The sequence below is a fragment of the Pipistrellus hanaki genome (assembly GCF_964339955.1).
Source record: "Pipistrellus hanaki genome assembly, chromosome: 15".
Classification (NCBI taxonomy): domain Eukaryota; kingdom Metazoa; phylum Chordata; class Mammalia; order Chiroptera; family Vespertilionidae; genus Pipistrellus; species Pipistrellus hanaki.
Window position 1 is genome coordinate 30,646,836 of NC_140517.1, and position 20,907 is coordinate 30,667,742.

The 20,907-nt window shown below is 44.3% G+C and overlaps 1 protein-coding gene and 1 pseudogene across 2 annotated transcripts; both read left to right on the top strand.

The window, feature by feature from the left end:
- Positions 1 to 53: 53 nt before the first annotated feature.
- LOC311610009 (large ribosomal subunit protein uL22-like) lies at positions 54 to 623 on the top strand (annotated as a pseudogene). Its single transcript has one exon. The product of its transcript is annotated as a large ribosomal subunit protein uL22-like (transcript).
- Positions 624 to 4,453: 3,830 nt separating this feature from the next.
- LOC311633855 (motile sperm domain-containing protein 1-like) lies at positions 4,454 to 19,232 on the top strand (the record flags this gene model as incomplete). Its single annotated transcript, XM_084906873.1, has 2 exons — positions 4,454 to 4,457; positions 18,032 to 19,232. The coding sequence occupies 2 exons, from the start codon at positions 4,454 to 4,456 to the stop codon at positions 18,664 to 18,666; spliced, it is 639 nt and encodes a 212-aa protein (XP_084762999.1). The 3' UTR covers positions 18,667 to 19,232.
- Between the last annotated feature and the right edge of the window lie 1,675 nt (positions 19,233 to 20,907).

The window sequence follows — 20,907 nt, forward strand, 5'->3', positions numbered from 1 at the left end:
CATGTGAAAGAGTACTCAACATCATTAGTTACTAGCGAAATACAAATTAAAGCCACAATGGCTCTCTTTCTCTTCCCAAAAGCAGCCAGATGTGACCTCTGAAAAATGGTTCACTATCCACTTGACCCAGAAAACCCCACAAAATCATGCAAATCAAGAGGTTCAAACCTTCCTGCTCACTTTAAGAACACTCATGAAACTGCCCAGGCTGTCAGGGTATGCATATTCGAAAAGCCACCACCTATCTGAAGGATGTCACTTTACAGAAGCAGTGTGTGCCATTCTGTCATTACAATGGTGGAGTTGGTAGGTGTGCCCAGAGTAAGCAGTGGCCCAAAAACAGTGCTTAATTTTTGCTGAAATGCTTAAAAATGCAGAGAGCAATGCAGAGAGCAGAGAACTCAAGGGTTTGGATGTACATCCTCTGGTTATTGACCACATCCAGGTGAACAAAGCTCCCAAGATACAGCGCAGTCCATACAGAGCTCATGGCAGATTAACCCACCCATGAGCTCTCCCTGGACATGGAGATGATCTTTACTGGAAAAGAGCAGGTTGTTCCTAACCCAGAAGAGAAGTCTGCACAGAAGAAAAAGATATTCCAGAAGAAACTGAAGAAATAGCAACTATGGCACGGGGGTAAATTGACATAAAATAAATACTAATAAAAGCGAAAGTAGAGCCGGGACCGGTTTGGCTCAATGGATAGAGCGTCGGCTTGGGGACTGAAGGGTCCCGGGTTCGATTCTGGTCAAGGGCATGTACCTTGGTTGCGGGCAGATCCCCAGTAGGGGGTGTGCAAGAGGCAGCTGATCGATGACTCTCTCATTGATGTTTCTAACTCTCTATCTCTCTCCCTTCCTCTCTGTACAAAATCAATAAAATATATTAAAAAAAAAAAAAAAGCGAAAGTAGAAAACACACACACACACACACACACACACACACACACAATGAAGTACCACTACACACCCACTAGAATTAAAGACGAATCCTATCAGCAGAAATGTGGAGCAACTGGAAATCTCATGCACTGCTGGTGGAAATGTAAACTAGAACCACCACTTTGAAAAAGAGTTTGGTAGTTCTTATAAAGATAAAAATTCAGCTCCGCAAAGATTCAGCCATTCTATAGAAGCAGGTTTTTTCACTCCCTAGAGCACATGTGTCAAACACAAGGCCCGCGGGCCAAATCCAGCCCGCCAGGCCTTGCAATGTGGCCCGCACCGCGCTGTCATCACTGCACTCCGCTGTCAGTTTATGACATTGTCAGTTTATGACTGTTCAGTAAACCATTCGGCCCGCGATTTAGGCTGGATTTTAGATTTTGGCCCCTTCTCTGATTGAGTTCGACACCCCTACCCTAGAGAGTGAGGTTGCACAAAGAAGCCCTAGAGAATGAGACATGGTGTCGAAAGGAGTTTTTAGGGGTAAAACAGGCAGCTTTAGGAAGTTTAGAAATAAAGGAGAGTGCATGGGGGAGAACTGCAAAGCTGGGGGCTGGGAGCTGCCAAAGAGCATACATTCACAAAAAACTGAAGGCGCCACAGCCTAAAGGGAGAGAAAGATACCTCGTTCACAGAAGAAAAGAGGAAAGCCTGAGACTAGTAAAGAAATGTTCCTATGGTTGAGAGCGAACATGGGGTTGAGGGTCATTACCATGGTGGTAAGTATGATTAAACTCACCCAGCATCCTTATCTGCGACTGACCTTATGCAGTAAGGCAACCTCTCACTCCTGGCTTGCAAGTGAGAGCTCTCTACGCCCTTGGCTGGGAAGGGGGTTGCCCCACCAGCAAGCCAGAGTCACAAAGGCATCTTGGCTGGAAGGAGGGACTCCCCCACTGGCAATGGAGAGTCACAAAGGATGCTAGACGTGCTTTCACATATCTTAAGAGGGGATGTTGGACATCCTTTCAGGTGTTTTCATACAGATGGGAAGTGTGTCATCCACACTGAGTAAAGACAGCCCCCTAGGATGCATGCTTAAGAATTGGGATAATTTGACCCACAAGCAATGAAGAAAAAATACCTGATTTACTTTTGTAGCCTTGGGCTGATCTTAACTTGTCCCAAAGCAGATGGAGGGTCTGGTCCTACTTTAGTACACTCTGGGACATGAGACAAATTAAAAGTAATTTAGGAAAGTTCTAGGAAGATTCTGACAAATATATTGAGGTCTTCCTGTTGTAGAAGACAGAAGAAACTCAAGCGACACTCAGAGAAATGGAGATACACAGCTTTATTACACCACCAGTCTCAGAGGAATTGCCTCCAAAGTCTGAGCAAACCAATATGGTGGAAGCCCTTCTTTTATCCCCTTTTGGTTTCTTTGTTCCCCAAATATGAATGGGGGTGCCCGGACATTTTATGGGCTTTGCAAAAAGCCCCGTGGGTTGGGATGGGAGTCTTAAGATCATATATAAGAGCCTGGCCTGGTGCCAGTGCTGATAACCCCCTCTGGGGGTTGTGTACTGCTCATGGTTCATGGCCTCTGTAAAAGGTGAGCATTTAGGTGACAGGTCTTACAAGACCAGATTGTGGCAGAAAGAGGCAGTGACTTAATTATAGGTTATCAAGAATGTATATTTTTCTTGACCAGTTTGGCTCAGCATTGCCTGTGAACTGGAGGGTCCCAGGTTCTATTCTGGTCAAGGACATGTACCTTGGTTGCAAGCATATCCCCAGTCGGGGGTGGGGAGGGGGGTGCAAGAGGCAGCAGCTGATCATGTTTCTCTCTCATCGATATTTCTAACTCTCTATCCCTCTCCCTTCCTCTCTGTAAAAAATCAATAATATATATATATTTTAATTAATTAATTAATTAATTATTTTTTTTTTTAAGAATGTACATTAGGCCGAAACCAGTTTGGCTCAGTGGATAGAGCGTTGGCCTGTGGACTGAAAGGTCCCAGGTTCAATTCTGGTCAAGGGCATGTACCTTGGTTGTGGGCACATCCCCACTAGGATGTGTGCAAGAGGCAGCTGATCAATGATTCTCTCACATCAATGTTTCTAACTCTCTATCCCTCTTTCTTCCTATCTAAAAAAATCAATAATATATATATATTTTTTAAAAAATGTACATTAGGTTACTGTACAGATTCAGATTACTAGACCCCCCCCCAAAAAAAAAAAAAAAAAAAATCAGGGTTACATTGGAATTACCCGTTTAGCCTTCTCATTGCTCCTACTTGTCCCCCAAGCTTCTCTTAGCCTTGTGGTACAATGACTACAGGATGTTATGATGAACAGGGACAATGACTGCTCTTAGCTGCTTCCTGCTGATAAGGGGAATGATAACCAAGGGGTTAGTATCCCATTTCTTCATCTCAGAGGGGTTTGTAGGAAATTCTTCTGGTTTGTAGGACCATCTGAAGTTTAAAGGCATCTGGGTGAGATGAGATAACGTAAGTTAAGAAATTTAGAAGACATGGTCCTAATGTTACAGCTATGAGTAGCATTAACAGTGGTCCTGCCAATGGGAGAAACCATTTACAGACACCCCCCTCCCCGAAACAGCCCAGGGGTTGGATAGCTCCTGTCTTTTTTTGCTGTTGTTGCTCGTTCAATTAGATCCTTAGCCTTATCCCTGACAATGCCTGACTGGTTGGCGTAAAGGCAGCACTCTTCTAAGAAGAGGCGGATTCCACCTTTCTCTGCTGTTAGTAAGTCTAATCCCCTTCTAGTCTATAGTACTACTGTGGCTATGGAATCAACTTGATCCTGTAAGCCAATTAGGGTCTCAGCTACTCTCTATGTCTTCTAAAAATTCTTGGGTCAAAACATGATAAGAGAAGACAAAATGAGCTATTCCTCCTATCCGGCTCCTATGCTACCCACAATTCTGAGCACTATTAGAAAGCGGATTACTTGCAGAGCTCTCTTATATCTAGTTACTGCTTTAAGGGGGTCTCAAGGGATTGGTTGTTGGGTATAATAGATATATCTGGGGTTAAGTAGGCAGGAGAGGTAGAGGTAAGCAGCAGTCCCACACACATAGAATGTTCCTGCTGGGAGGCACCAGGGGTGGGTGGTGTTTTCATCCTTGAGGGTAGAGTTGCATCTGGGAGGTGACCTATTGGGTGTTGGCCCTGGGTACTGTTGAAGCAAATAGGGACAACGTTAGTTAGCTGCACATTGGCCGTGATAGGTCCTATTATTTCTTCCTTTAAGTTCCCTGGTTTAGTTATGTTTACTGGAGTAGTCATTAATAGGAGAGGTCCCAAGGGTAGAAAAAGCCAGCAGTCCTTAGCTAAATAAGCATTGGTAATATTGAGGAGGTGGTATAAAGCCGGGGGTCTAGATCATATTGCTTCTACAGCTGAGTCCTCAGCTTAGGTAATCTGGGTGCTTTATGTTCAAGCAGTTGCCTGGTAGTCTTTTTAATATCTGCCTCTTGGGCTTGGTCCTAGACCACCCATCCTCCACCCCAGCCCATCAGAGTAGCCAACATGGGTATGGTGACTCCACTAAGTTACTGAGTCTGGCTTCCCTTGACAGATGCATCCTGCCCATTTTTGTCTGGGTTTAATTCTTCCCATCCTATACAATTCCTCCCCTGCCCCCACATGCATTTGGAAGTCATAACATGCCACAGGCTGATAAATATACCCTGTTTCCCCGAAAATAAGACAGTGTCTTATATTAATTTTTGCTCCCAAAGATGTGCTAGATCTTATTTTCAGGGGACGTCTTATTTTTCCATGTGCTAGGTCTTATTTTCGGAGGATGTCTTATTTTCCGGGAAACACGGTAGTAACAAAAATCTGGCTTGATTGGATTCTCCCATAGACTACCCGGCCTAGCATATTTGGATAGCAAGTCTCTAAGCAAGGACACGTGGTAGTGGGATATGCCTCGACCCAGCCTGAAAAAGGTGCAAAGACTAGTAGGTATTTATTTCCTCAGCTAGGCCCTATTTCTGTAAAATCTACTTCGAAGTCCTCAAAGGGAGCTTGCCCACAGCGCTGAACTCCTATCGGTCCTGCAGGATCCTATTTGGCATTGTTCTCCACACAGAGGAGGCAACGCTGAGAGACTGAGGCACACAAGGAGGGAAGACAGGCAATTGGGTAGTTTCTAGGGCGTCTTCCCTAAGTGAGTGAGTTCATGCTGCTAGAGCACTACCTTATGGGCTAACTGTTCTGAGACATAGACCCTATGATCTGGGAGTATCCCCTTCTTGCTGGGCACATTCCTCTTTCTGAGGAGTGTATTTTGGAGGTTCAAGTAATTGGGGGGCCAACATGATCCGTGACGGTGCCGCTTGTTCTTTAGCAGCCAGCTTGGCTGTGGCATCAGCACATTGGGTTCCTTCTGACACTGAGTCTTTCCCCTTCTGGAAAATCTTTACAATGGACGACGGCTATTACCTTGGGGTCCCAGATTGCTTCTAGTAACTTTAAGATCTCATTCTGATTTTTGATTTCTTTTCCTCCAGTCATCAGGAGCCCCCTTTCCTTGTATAAACCCCATGGATATGCAGGGTAGTGAAGACATAGCACGAGTCAGTGTAGATGTTGGCACTCTTATTCTTACTGAGTTCTAGGGCTCTGACTAGGGCCCAAAGTTCTGCCCTCTGTGCTGACCACCCTGTGCCTCAATTGTCTCAAAGTCTGATACCACTGCATATCCAGCTCATCTTTTTTCTTCATCTAAGAAGCTACTGCCGTCCGTGAACAATACTAAGTCCGGATTCGTAGGGGCCTGTCAGATCTGGTCAGCTGGAGGAAACCTCCTCTAGGACTTCTGGGCAATCATGCTCAGGGGCTCCCTCAGCAACGGGTAAAAAGGTGGCAGGATTAAGAGTTCTCACTGCTTCTAGTTGTACCTTTTGGATTTTCACATGGGAGCCCCTGATGCTGGGTCATCCAAGCAATGAGTCAGCCAGTGCTGCCCCCTAGCTTCCATTAGGGTAACAACAGAATGAGGTACTTTTACATTTAAGTTTTATCCCAGGGTAAGCTTTCTTTGACTAATAATGTCCAGGGCCCTGAGAGATGGGGACCACCCAGAGGCAACTGGGTCAATCCGCTTGGAAAGATAAGCTACTGGTCTCTGGCAGGGTCCAAACTCCTGGTTTTAGAACTCCTAGGGCTATCCCACTGTTCTCGTGAACAAAAAGATTAAAGTCTCATGTCACATCTGGTAGCCCCAGTGCTGAGGCCTCAGTGAGCTTTGCCTTTATGGTGATGAAGGCTTTCTCCTGTTCCGGATCCCAGTTGATGGGTGCCTTCTCTTCCCCTTTTAAAGCTTCATAGAGAGGCTTAGCCAGGTCTGAAAATGCTGGGATCCAAATTCAACAGAACCCTGCTGCTCCCAGGAATTCCCACATCTGCCGCTGGGTGCTAGGGACTGGGATGGCACATACTGACTGCTTTCTTTCAGTCCCCAGCCTTTGTTTCCCTTGGGTGATTCAGAAGCCTAGATAGATTACTTCTTTATGACAAATCTGTGCCTTTTCTTGAACACCCAGTAACCTGTTTTAGGTAAGAATCCCAGAGGGGCTTACATTCCTTCCCAGCACTGAATTGACATGGAGCTAGCCTGTAGGAGGCCATCTATATATTGAAATAGAATGCACCCCAAGTCCTGTCCTAAGAACTTAGATCAGATGCTAGTACTCCACTAAAAAGAATAGGGGCGTTCTTGAATCCTTCTGGCAGTCTGGTCCAGTGAACTGCTCCTTGGCCCCCATAGTTGGGTTTTCCCACTCAAAGGTGAATAGGGGCTGACTGGAGAGTGCCAGGTGAAGGCAGAAAAAGGCATCTTTCAGATCTAGATATGTAAACCATTCACCTCTGACGGAATGAGTCCCAGAAGAGGGTAGGGGTTTGGTAGCATTGAATGCAGGGTTATAACAGCCTCATTAACAGCCTGCAGGTCCTGCAGGTCCTGTAGTGTAGGTAATCACTAGTCCCATGGTTTTTAACAGGCAAGAGAGGAGTGTTCCATGGTGACTGGCATTGTTTAAGAAGTCCCCACTGGAGCAGCCAGTCTAAGTGGACCTGGATCCCTAGGCATGCTTCCCTTGGAATTGGATATTAGTGGATTTTAACATCTGTGCCCCAGGCTTTAAGTCGATTAGCATGGGGGCATGGTCCTTAGTCAGGCCTGGGAGATTCCCTTCTGCCCAGACCACCAGAAATTCTTTCTCTAATTCAGGTTCTAATGGTGAGGTCTTTGACTCGGGAGCATAAAGTCTCCATTCTTCCTCCCTCGGTACTGCGAAGGACAGGATCATTGGGGAGGTCTCCTCACTTAGGCAAAGCTGTGCTGAGCCATCTGGAGCAAAAGTGACCTCTGCCCCCATCTTGGCTAAAAGGTCTCCACCTATCAGAGGTACTGGACAATCTGGAAAGTACAGGAATTCATGAATTACTTGGTGGCCACCAAGTTGGCATTGACGAGGGCAGAAGAATGGTCTATAGGTCTGGTTCTCAGTAGCTTTGATAATGGTGACCTTCTTTCCTGAGAGAGGTGCTACTTTTTGAGTGACTACTGAGTGCTCAACTCCCATATCAACCATAAAGTCCATAGTCTGCCCCCCCTATTTTCATTCTGACCATGGGTTCGTGGGGGCCCAACTGAAAAGAGCCTGGTCTGTACTAGTTGGAATCAGCCATTGCTAGCCCAATGAGATATGCTTCAGGTGGCTCTGGTTGACAGTGACTGAGTGGAAAAGGGGGCCCAGTCTTTTTACGTTGCCGTTTGGGACATTCATTCTTCCAGTGTCCTGTCTCTTTACAATAGGCACACTGGTCTCATCTCAGGCTCCCCCCCATCCCCAAATCTGTATTCTTGCTTCCCTTTCTGATCTGTCTGAGAGCCTGAGCCTCTAAAAGCCACCACTATTATATTGGCCCTTCTTTGTATCCTCTTTTCTTCCTCCCTCCTTGCCATACTGTCTCAGTTGATGAAAACCTTGCTTGTGATTTCTAGCAGTTCAGTAGTGTTTTTGTGTGTGTGTTTTCTGCAAATCCTTCTAGCTTCTGTAGCTTTCTCCTTATGTCAGGCTGGACTTGGCCCACAAAGACCACATTTACCATAGTTTAATTTCCCGGGGCCTCAGGGTTAAAGGGGGTGTAGACCCGGTATGCCTCACATAGTCTCTCATAGAAAGCCGGTAGACTTTCATCAGGCTTCTAGAAGACGTTGGAGATTTTAGCCATATTGTTGGGATTCTTGGCTCCAGTCCTGACCCCCTGGAGTAAGGCCAGTTCATATCTTTCTAGCCTGGCCCTTACATCTTCTGAGTTCAGGATCTAATTGGGTTCCTCATCTGAGAAGGCCTTCCTGGCCCACCTGTCTGTATCTAATATCCCTGCTTAGGGCCTGGGTCTGGAGCCTCTTCAGAGCCTCTGTTACTACTCTCATGTGCTCATCAGTGTTAAAGAACGTGAAAAGGAGCTGCTTGCAGTCCACCCAGGTGGGTTTCTGGGTCTGGAATATCATTTCTTGGTCGTCTATCATGGCCTGAAGTTTTTCAGAATAAGCTGGGGTGTGATGTTTTCAATTCAGGATGTTACTTGTGGTGAAGGGCTGATAATAATATATGGGCCCTCCCTCCTACAAGGTCCCATCTTCATCAAGTACTTGGGCACCCCGAATCTCCCCGAGAGGCATCTGACATGCTGGTTGTGGTTTGGGTCCTTGGTCAGCTGAATGCAAGTGCCACCCAATGGCTCTGGAGAGCCCAGTTGAGGAGAGACAGAGGCAGGCAGTGTTTCTAAACCTTCCAGACCTTCCAGAATAGCTGGGAAAGCACTAGGTGCTGCTGGCAGGGCTCCCACAGAAGGTCCTTGCAGAACAGAGGGTTGTGTCCCCTTTTTCTCTGGTGCCTGTTCCCCTCTTACTATTACTAAAACCTTACACTGTTCATTTTTATTGACACAGAACCTGACCCAAGGCAGCAAGGTTTGAGCAATTTCTAACCAGTTGTCTAGGTAGGGAAGCTGATCTGGGTGTCCAGGGTCTCCCATGACTACATTCCAGACCACCCTTCATCTAAAGAGTCTTCTGAGGGCCAGCCAACCCCTAAGGTTTGCCATTCTAATCCACAGAATTTTCTCAGTGTTCTGGGATCCATTTTAATACCATAATCTCCATTGAAACCCTTTTTAAAAATTTTCAACATGCAATTGAGGACAGTGGGTTTTCTTTGTCCTGACTGCATGATGATCGATGGCGAGAGACAGACAAGGAAGGGGATGACCTGTTTTCACAGATCCACTCAGATGCCCATCTGGCTGCATCCCTCGTGGGAGCTTTGATTCGTCTTAGCTAAGCTACACCCATATAAACCCTGGGCCTGGTCTCCTCCAAAATGGGGGAGGGTTACCGTTATGCTTTATGACAAATCATGGAACTTGGACTCCATAACTGAGGTCGTGGAGCCACACAATGGATAGGAGAGCATAAGCCTTCTTCTTCCACACTTAGACACTTTCACCACACATTTACTCAGAGGTTAAACAGCCCACCCAATTCCTGACTAATTTACCTGATGAAGTCGTATGACTTCCTGGGAGATGATCAAGCTCCCCTTCCACTTGCTCTGAGTTGGCCTAACTGTGTGGGCCTTATTTACCACTTCTGCAGACAGGTCCAGAGGTGTCCATCCACTTTCTCCAGATGCTGGCCGGGTCCTAGGTTCAGGTCCAGGAGTGCCCAGAGTTCCCCGGTTCAATTCTGCTAAAATCAGCAAAGCATGCCTCCTGGAGGCCTGCCCAGCACCCTAGGGCCCCAAATTCACTTACCAGAGGCCAAAAAGACCAGCGCAATTGGGCTTCCCAGTTAGAGAACCAGATGTTGTAGAAGACCGAAGAAACCCAAGCAATACTCAGAGAAATGGAGATACACAGCCTCCAAAGTCTGAGCAAACCAATATGGTGGAAGCCCTTCTTTTATCCCCTTTGGTTTCTTTGCCCCCAAATATAGATGGGGATGTCCAGACATTTCATGGGCTTTGCAAAAAGCCCCATGGGTTGGCATGGGGTCTTAAGATCATATATAAGAGCCTGGACTGGCAACAGAGCTGATAACCTACTACGGGTGTTGTGTATTGTTCATGTGAGCATTTAGGTAACAGGTCTTATAGGACCAGATTGTGGAAGAAAGGGGCAGTGGCTTAATTATAGGTTATTAAGAATGTACATTAGGTTACTGCACAGATCCAGATTGCTACCCCCCCAAACATCGGGGTTACATTGGAATTAGCTTTTTAGCCTTCTTATTCCAAAGCCTCATTCAAATGTTTGATCTTTCTTATAGAGATGTCATGCTCATATTAAACCTGACCCTCTCAGTCACTTAAAAGCAAGCTGTATTAGAAAAAACAAGAGAATTTGGGAATAAAATTTTGTTCTTTATGCTGGGGGAATAGATGACTCTGAGGGAAGGTGTAGGGATTTCTTAATAGGACAGGAGGCAGTCCCTCTTCTAGACCCTCAAAGGAATCCTGAAACTGAAAGGTGGAAGATAAACCACTGCCAGTTCTGTATTATGGAAGGCCTCAGATGTAGTAAAATAAAGCCTGTTAATTACAGTAAGCTAACCACCATTAATCAAAGGGCTAATGAAAACCCCTCAGGTTTTATAGAGAAGCTTGGGGAAGCATTGGTTAAGCACACCAATATAACCCAGATACAAAATTGGGACAGTTCATTTTAAAGGACAAATTCAGCACTCAGACAGCCCCGGACATCAGGAGAAGGTTACAAAAATTGGCTATTGGTCCCGAGAATACCTTAGAAAATCTCCTGAAAGTTACCACCTCTGTGTTCTGTTATAAAGACCAGAAGAAGGAAAAGAGGAGAAACATGAGAGACCAGGCCAAAGCTGCAGAAATAAAGAAGATCATAGTAGGCATGCTCCAGGAGGCTACTAATAGCCTCCAGTGAGGACCCGAGGTAGGCTGTCAGCCTCAGTCAACAGTTGCAACTATAGACAGGTTGGACTTATACGCTGGAGTTGCCCCTAGCGGTGGGGTGGACCCCCAAAGCCATGTCCTGTCTGTCAAGGAAACCACTGGAAGTATCACTGTCCCCACAGACAGCTGGACTGATGGGGCCCAGGGTCTCCCAACCTGGCTCCTTAGAGGATTGTTGTTTCCACCCAGGAGCCTCAGGTAAGCCTGACTGTTGAGGGCAAGGAAATTAATTTCCTCCTGGATACTGAAGCCACTTTCTCTGTACTCCTCTCAGACCCTGGTAAATCACCCTCAGAGGCTGTAGCTGTTACAGCTGTGTCTGGGAAGCCAACAAAGAAATATTTTTATAGAAGCCTTTAGGGTACAGGTGGGGTAAGCTGTTCCTTTCGCATGCCTTCCTGATCATGCAGAAAGCCTCATATCCACGTCAGAGGCAATATCCTCTCAAGCCTGAGGCTTGAGAATGACTCAATTATAATAGGCAATCTATTTTAGAAGCCCAAGGTTTATTGAAACCATGTTATAGTCCTTACAATACTCCCATCTCAGGGGTACAAGAACCTAATAGGAAATGAAGACTAGTTCAGGACTGGTGACTATAAGTGAAGGGGTGATTGCCATTCACACCATTGTCAGCTATGGAGAAATAACACATTCTTTTTACCAGCTAACCAAGGAGGCCCAAAAGGACAGCCTCTCTGTTTTAGGCTGGGAACCTGAGACTGAGCAAGCTTTTACACAACTGAAGAGGGCCCTTTTACGGCCTCAGCTTTATACCTCCCAATAGGTCCCCAGCATCAACTCCTAAATCCACCTGTCTCAAGCAAGCCACAGGAGGAGGACAAAGCTGTATTGGCATCAACTAAACACTGGACTCCTACTTGTGTGAGCCTCTGGAGGACTTGAAACTTCTCTTTCTAAAGAATCCTGGAGAGTCAACAAGATAAGTAAAATGCTCTGATATTACTGGATAATCATTGTTTTCATTTTTTTTTCTAATAGTTTTTATTCTGTCTTTTCATGAGTGTCACCAGAATCCTAGGCTGGTACCTGGAGGACACCTTTTCTGCCCTTGCTGGAACCCAGAAACACCATAAGTAGCTCCTACTGATAGTCCTTTTCTGTATCCCTGGTATAGCAGGGGACTGGGAGTCTAATGTCCTAATGAATCTCTCAGCATACTGGCTCCCCAAATCCCTGACTGCTGGGTGTGCTATTAGCAGCCCAATTCAGGGTCAGATAATCTGCCATATCCCTCTCAGAGTAAAATGCGCTGGATCTTGTACCATAGGACAGCTTAGACTGAACCAGACCATCACAAAGTTCTCAATAATTCCATCATTCAGTAACAATTCTCCCACACATCAGGTGGTCTAATCCAACATGTACAGAAGTCTATTACTCTCATGGTTCTAGGAGTAATGGCTCTAGTGACTATTATAGTTAGATTGACAGTGGGGTTCACTTTAATGCCATCACAGTTACCAACATAACCACAGCCATTTCTCAAGTCTCTGAGGAACAAACAACTCGAATTTTCCAACAAGCAGCTTGGCTAAAGGAAAGGGCTCACAATTTCTTGTCCCAGACGCCTGGACACAAATTAAGGATGTGATTCCATCCCTAAGAAGTTGGCTGGCTCCATCTTGGACCTCTGTTTATGCTGTTTTTATTACTCATTGTTGGCCCTTGCATATTTGACCTTTTGGTACATTTTGTATCCTCCCATTTAGAAGTCCTAAAACTGAAAATGGTCCCCCAAATGGAACCGCAGATGGAGGTTGCTATATGGGACCCTGACTGCTGCCCCTATTGACGTCCATTTGTCAGCAGGAAGTAGCTGGAAAGACCGGTAATCCCTGTCTGTTGGAGTTTCCTAATTGGAACTGAAAGGAATTTTTAGGGGTAAAATAGGCAGGTTTAGGGAGTTTAGAAATATAGGAGGCTCCATGGGGGAGAACTGCAAAGCTGGGGGGCTGGGAGCTGCCAAAAGGCATACATTCACTAAGAACTAAAGGCCCCATAGCCTAAAGGGAGAGGAAGATACCCATTCACGGAAGATAAGGGAAAGCCACAGGGAGTAGAAAGACAAAAGGGAGAAAGAGGAAAACAGATTTTCACAAGGAATAGAGTTCTACCACAGGAAGGAGAGAAAAAAAGGGGGACCCCACGTGGGGTTTGAGCTCAGAGGGGATATCAGGACACAGAGAACTGCAGCCTTTATAGCCCTGAGGAAAAGGGGCTTTGCGGGCTACCCCTTTGGAACTCCCTCCCCACTTGGGAGTCTGTGCTTGCTTCCCAATAAATGTCCACCTTTTTCTATACCACCTGTTATCCGCGGCTCCATTCTTCAAATCCACCTCGACAAGGACCAAGGAAAGAAGTCACCTTTGCATCCTGCCCAGAGGAAAACCATGCGTTTCAGTTTAATTTCCATCTTTCAGTGTGAGAGAGAGGCCATACAGAGGAGAATCAAGAACTTCAGTCAATATCAAGTGCCAAGGCTCCAGGCAGGTGAAAGAAGTCATTTTGGATATTCCACGCCATGCGAACCACCAGCCAAACATAGCCACTGAGTGACCCCAGGCAACACCATTAGAACAGAGGAATTACCCAATCAGCTCACAGAATCATGAGAAATAATAAATCATTGCTTTAAGCCATGACATTTTGGGATGGACTGTTACAAAGCAATAGACAATGCAAATAGCATTATTATTTGGGGTACTTTGTTACTATAGCCAAATCTATATCCTCTCTGTCATAGTTTCAAATGCCCAGCCTGCACTAGGTTCAGAGGGTGAAGATCGTGAGGATTCGGAGGTTAACCCAAACATTAAAAAAAAATTTTTAAAAAAATATATTTTATTGAATTTTTACAGAGAGAAAGAGAGAGGGATAGAGAGTTAGAAACATCGATGAGAGAGAAGCATCGTTCAGCTGCCTCTTGTACACCCCCTACTGGGGATGTGCCCTCAACCAAGGTACACGTCCTTGACCTGAATTGAACCCGGGACCTTTCGGTCTGCAGGCCAACGCTCTATCCACTGAGCCAAACCGGTTTTGGCAACCCAAACATTTTCTAAGGGAAACCTGACACCTAAACATCAGAGGAAAGGGGGTGATGGATCTTCAGACAGATCTGGACTGACTCCAGGACTCTCTCCTGTGCTTCTCTGCTCCAGCTTTTGTCCAGCTCTCTCTGTTCCTTATGGAAACACAGTTTCTGCCATCAATAGCTCACCCGTGCTGGCCCCATGATAAAAAATATTAATCCTGGGAAAGGATTAAGATGAACTCAGCATGGACTACCTGTCTATCCCCAAATCAATCTTATCTGGGCAGGCGTGGGAGATGAACTCTAAAAAAACAAAAACAACAAACAAACAAACAAATAAAACAGGATCCAAGAGAACACTGAGATGAAGCAGGAGGGAGGAACGATCCCTAGAAGCAGGATGTTGGGATGCTGTTGGCTGTACCCATATTCCTTCAGCATTTACCACCTGCAAGTACACTCCCAGCTCCCAAAAGCCTGCTTACTGTGACTGTCTTCTCCACTGCTAGAACCCACCCTGCCCAAGCTAGAAAGGACCAGGGAATTAATGCTGCTGGGAGCAGCCCTCTACCAGTTAGTGATGGGAGTTGACCCATAAATACCGTGTTTCCCCGAAAATAAGACATCCTCCGAAAATAAGACCTACTTACAGGTTTCCTTCTGAGTGAAATATAAGGCATCCCCCCGAAAATAAGGCCCTCCTAGGCTCTGTCTCAGAATGCTATTGCTAAACATGAGAGATTTGGTCCACTGATTCTGAAAGAAATGGAGTCACAAGAAATTCACCAGGAAATTCAGGAATTGGATTGTTATGATGATGTTCCAGAAGATGATGACATGATTGTCATTGAATAAATGAATAAATTCTTGATACTGTAGGATTCACAGTTTGTCTGGTTTGTGTTGACAACTACCGTACTACCCTACCATATACAGGTAATAAATGGGAGGAATTGATCTCCAGGCCAATTGTCTGTGAGGACCTGCTGTATCTATAAAGGAAGAACTGCTGTGCCGGAGACACGGTTTGTTTCAGTGGGGCTTTGGTGCTCACTGAGTCCGTCTCCTGAATGTGTCACTTATGGGTGTGAGTGGTTGAAATTGACCACTAGGAACACTGGCTTCTGGATCTCCGATGGGATTCAGTTCAGCTACTGTCTGAAGCCACCCTGCAGGAGCTACAGTGAGAACTAGTTTTCTCCTGTTTGCTTGGGATTTGGCGGTTTTGTTGCTGGAGCTGCAGTTTATATGGTTAAGCTGCCACAATACAGGCCATTCATATGTAAAAGCAGCTGTGTGGTGCCTGGGCGGGTCTGTAGAATGTGTGGGTGGGGCCTCAGGGCAGGGTCTCAGGGCAGGGTGGGGCCTTAGGGTGAGGCGGTGTCTCAGGACCTCACTAGGTTGGGGCGGGGCTAACAGCAATGGCTGTCTCTGTCCTTCTGTGTTTCCAAGTCCCTGCTTCCCTGCGATCCAGCGCAATAAACAATGATTGCTGCGCTCACCTCTGTAAGAGTTGCCCTCACTTCAGACCAATGGCCAACAGACCAGCTTCTCCCTGTAGGCGTCTGGATCCCCCATGGGACTCCAGAAACTGGATTTCAAAGTGATCAGGAGCTTGCTTCCTTTCGGGTTGAAAAGAAAAGCCACGCGCCTAGTGGCCCGCTACCAGCCCGATTCACGTGCCTCCGTACCTAGGCTCCTCAGCTTTTCAGTGCTTGTGCTCCTTTCTCTTTCAGCCAGCCTTCCCGTGGTTTTGTATGATAGATACCCTTTGTATTAGTTTTAATTTTTAAATTGTTGTGCGAGTGGCAGACCAGTTGTTTACCTATACCGCCATCTTGGTTTTCTCTCCCTACAAGGAAACTTTATAAAAGATATTTTTTGGAGTGCAGCCTAGAGACGCTGACAAAGGACCGAACAAGCAGTTGCAGCTGCTTTCCTTGGAGCCAGGTTTTCCGAGATTGCCAAAATGCTTTGGAATTTTTAACTGACTTTAAAGAAAGTCCAAAATAGAGTCAAGACTGTGAAAACAGAAGCTGCAGCAAGGGGGATTCAATGCCAATGCATCAACAAAAAAGACAACTAGAGTTAGTGAAAGGAAATCTTCCTTTTTGTGTGTGTGTGTGTTTTTTTTTAACCAGAAGTACTTTTTTTTTTTAAATAAATTTTTATTGTTCATATTATTACAAGTGTTCCTTTCCCCCCCCTTCCTACCCCACCCTCTGCCCTTTCCCCACTCCCCATTGTCCTCATCCATAGGTGCACAGTTTATGTTCAGTCTCTTCCCACATTCCCCTCTCCCCTTTTCCCCAAGAATCATCAGTTCACTCCCCTTCCATACCTCTGATTCTATTATATTCAACAGTTAATATTGTTCATCAGATTTTTTTTTTAATTTCCTTGGTTTTTAGATTCACTTGTTGATAGTTACGTATTTGTTGTTCATAATTTTTATCTTTATTTACTTTCTCTTCTGAAAGAACCCCCTTCAGCAATTCATATAATTCTGGTTTGGTGGTGATGAACTCCTTTAGCTTTTTTTTATTAGTGAAGCTCTTTATCTGACCTTCGATTCTGAGTGATAGCTTTGCTGGGTAGAGTATTTTTGGCTGTAGGTTCTTGCTATTCATCACCTTGAATATTTCTTGCCATTCCCATCTGGCCTGCATGGTTTCTGTTGAGAAATCAGCTGACAATCATATAGGTGCTCCTTTATAGGTAACCACCTGTTTAGCTCTTGCTGCTTTTAATATTCTCTCTTTGTCCTTTGCTCTTGGAATCTTAATTATGATTTGTCTTGGTGTGGTCCTCTTTGGATTCCTCTTATTTGGAGTTCTGTGTGCTTCCTGGACTTGTAAGTCCAATTCTTTCCCCAGGTGGGGGAAGTTTTCTGTCACTATTTCTTTCAGTATGTTTTTGATATCTTGCTCTCTCTCATCTTCTGGGACCCCCATGATTCTGATGTTGGATCGTTTGAAGTTGTCCCAGAGGTTTCTTACATTATCTTCAATTTTCTGGATTCTCTTGCCTTCTAGCTTCTGCAGAGGAGTGTCTTCTGGCTCTTTATGTTCCAAATCTTTGACTTGATTCTTGCGATCTTCTATTCTGTTTTTAGGACTCTGTAGAATATTTTTTATTTCAGACAATGTATTCTTTATTTCTTGTTGATCCCTTAGCATTTCTTGTTGATCCCTTTTTATATCCTCATAGGTCTCATTTATTTTATCGGCCTTTTCTAGGAGTCTCTTGAAAAACCTTATAAGTGTGGTTTTGAACTCTATATCCAGTCGCTTTTTGTCCTCCATTTCTTTCGTTTGTGATCTATTTGGTTTAGGCATTTTCGCAGGCAGCTTTTCTGATGGGGCGGGGTTTCAGGGTGGAGCCTACAGCCTCGGCTTCCGTCAGCCCCGCCCTATGCGACTCCTGAGACTCAGGGTCCTTCAGTACTTGTTGCAAGCACCTCTGAGAGAAAGGTGCCCTCGATTTTCGCCTGCTACCAAACAGTGTAGGCTCTCCCGCAATGGGCCCGAAGCTGGGGTTCAGTTCAGTTGGAAGTGGAGTTGGAGATGGCGTTCAGAGCAGTCTGGAGCCTGTCTCCTTCCCGCCAGGGCAGTCCTACGGCACAGCCGGCCGGCCCTTCTCTGCGCGCAGTGTGCGCGCCTCTGGGACCTCCATTCGCTCCTTCCCCGGGTACCGCCTTACAGCCCAGCTCCCTCTGGATGAGCCTGGGTCCCCAGGGTCTGGCCTAGAACGGGGGTTCAGAGCAGTTGGGGGCCCAGCACAGTCCGAGTGTTTATCTCCTTCCCGCTAGGGAACGCCAGCCAGGCACTCGGCCTCCCTCCTCTCCGGCTCCGTCCTCTCCGCGCGCGCCGCGTGTCTCCGTACCTTGGGCTTTTACAGCTTCTCCTCGCTTCCTTCTGGTTTTCTCCTTGCTTCTCGTTGTAGAATATCCAGTCAGTTGACTTTCCTGTAGTTCTGGGTAATGTCCATTTTATATTTTAGTTGTATTTTATTGAAATCGTTGCGTGCGGCTGCGGCTAGGTGCCTACCCAAGCAGCCATCTTGGATTCTCTGCCAATCTTCCTGTTTTTGTGTTTCCCACAGAACTAATATTTTATACAGATGACCAGTCAACACACAAGCAAGTGCTGACTTTATATAATCCTTATGAGTTTGCCTTAAAGTTCAAAGTTTTGTGTACTACTCCAAATAAGTATGTTGTGGTTGATGCTGCAGGTGCAGTAAAGCCTCAGTGTTGTGTGAATATTGTGATTCATCATAAAGATGTTCAATCCTGTCACTATGGAGTAATAGGCAAATTCCGTCTCCAAGTTAACGAACAAAGCGAGAGAAAGGCTTTAGGAAAGAAGGTTGTGGCTTTTCTTCTCCCTTCTGCAAAAGAGCAACAAAAGGAAGAAGAGGAAAAAAGTATAAATGAACCATTAAGTGATAGCTTATTTTTTGAGCAGTCTTTTCAACCAGAAAACAGAACTGTCTCCTCAGGACCTAGTTTACTAACTGTCTTCCTGGCAGTGGTGTGCATTGCAGCTCTGATGCTTCCTACACTGGGGGATGTGGAATCGCTGGTGCCTCTCTACCTCTACTTAAGTGTGAATCAAAAGTTAGTGGCTGCTTACATCTTAGGTCTTATCACAACGGCTATATTTAGAACATGAGCAAGGAATTCAATTGACTTCTGAAGTAAATTTATCTTGAAAATATGAATGTGGACTGCCTTCTATCTCTATTTCACTCCATTAATATGCTATAAACTATTGAATGATTTACAGTGATTATAAATATATAATATATATTTTAAATCACTTTATAATTTTATTCAAAGGACTCCAGCACATTATGTTATAAACAACAACAACAACAACACACACACACACACACACACACACACACCAAGATGCTTCTGAGTAACACTGAAGAAATTCTTTGAGGAAATTCTTTTTATATCTAAACCTATTGTGCATAAAATAACTTTAATGAAAACATTTGTTATTTTCTCATCTTTTTGCTTATTCGCTTTAAATTTAATTGTTAGGCTCATGTGTCCTTCAAAGTTAATTAAAGGCCTAAAACAGCAAATTGACTAGCCTAAAAATAAAATTACATTTATTTCCTTGCTACAAACATCAACACTATTATGTAAATTATACCTTGGCTTCTATTATAAACAGTTGCCATGGTGTTTCTGAAATAAGAGTTTTACAGTTAATGTGTGGAGGTTTTTTTTATTTTTATAAAGCACAAAGTATTGAGGAATCATTCTTATCCTAGGGCTCACAGAAGACAGGACATATTTAATGCATCTTCTGAATTACAGAATACGTTGTGGTCCAGATACTAAACATGTGGGGTTATTTTAAACCTCATAAAAGTAGGCTGACCTCTCTTATTTGGCCTAAGAAATATAAAGGAAGATAGGCATGTGTTTACTTAGTGGTTCACCTTGGCTTTACCTCTGGATAACAGGAGGAAAAATTTGTTTTTTCTCTCCAGCCTTTTGCCTGACTGTAAGAGAGTAGGCCAGGTTGGGATTAGCAGATACGAGATGGTTTATGTGGAGATGATTTTTCACCTTTAAACCCTAAGCCAAGTATATAAAATCCTTGATACCTGTGTCTATTTTATATCAGTCACAGAGACATTTTTTAAGTTTATATTTATTATTAAAACAACTGTATGGAAAAGTTCCTGAAGCACAACTATTTACATTTCTTTATAACATCTTCTGATCTCTAACACATATATGCAGTTTTAATTGTTACTGTCATACTTAGGACTTTTATCTGAGAGCACAATGCATTAAGAGACTCAATTCTTTTTTTCATATCTTTTTACAGAATGAACTTACACACTGCTACTCTCAAGTATATGTAAACACAAAAATGTATGCCTGAGGTTGGTTTTAGCAAGAAACAGTTTTTTTGAGTCTAACCTAAAAGCTTTTACATACACTCTTTCACAGAAATTCCTGATTGGTTTAACTATTTGGGGAGCATAAATCATTAAATGGATCATGTCTACACATTGTGTAATGAATGGAAAGCACATAAATGAATAAGTAATCTATTTTGAACTTTGTAAAAAAACCTGTTTGGAGGCTATCCTTGTTTTTCTGTTCATCTTAAATCCTGTGTGTGTGTGTGTGTGTGTGTGTGTGTGTGTGAATATGTGTGCACATGCATGTGCACGCATGTGTGTGTATATGATAACACATTGTAATAAAAATAAGGTACTTAAAAAATAAAAGAAAATGGAGACACAAGTTTCACATTGATTTACACATTTTATTTGGGTTATTCTGAGGAACTCAAAAGTTTTAGCTCTCCTAATTCCTAATCTATCTCCTATTCCTGTGGATTAAATAGAAAAAAAATGAGCAAAACATGTGAGCTTAAATATCTTCAATTTTTTAATTTACTAAAGCAGCTTATATATTTTTTAATATATTTTATTGATTTTGTACAGAGAGGAAGGGAGAGAGATAGTTAGAAACATCGATGAGAGAGAGTCATCGATCAGCTGCCTCTTTTTTTTTTTTAATCAATCTTTATTGTTCATATTATTACAAAGGTTCCTCATTTCTTTTCCCCTCCACCATGTTCCCTCCCCACCCTCTGCCCCCTCCCCATCCCCCATTGTCCTCATCCATAGGTGCACAGTTTATGTTCAGTCTCTTCCTCCCTCCCTTTCCCTGATAGTAAATCCCTTTTCAGATAGTAAATCAGTTACTTAGCATTTTCTCATATCAATAATACCTCCACATGCCCAAAGATACACTTCACACACAAAAGACATTTCCAGATAGTTCAACCAACCTCATCCAGGCCCCACACAAGGCACTCACAGATCAACACCCCAGCGCTATACTAACTCAACACATCCAGATCTAAGCCTTCATC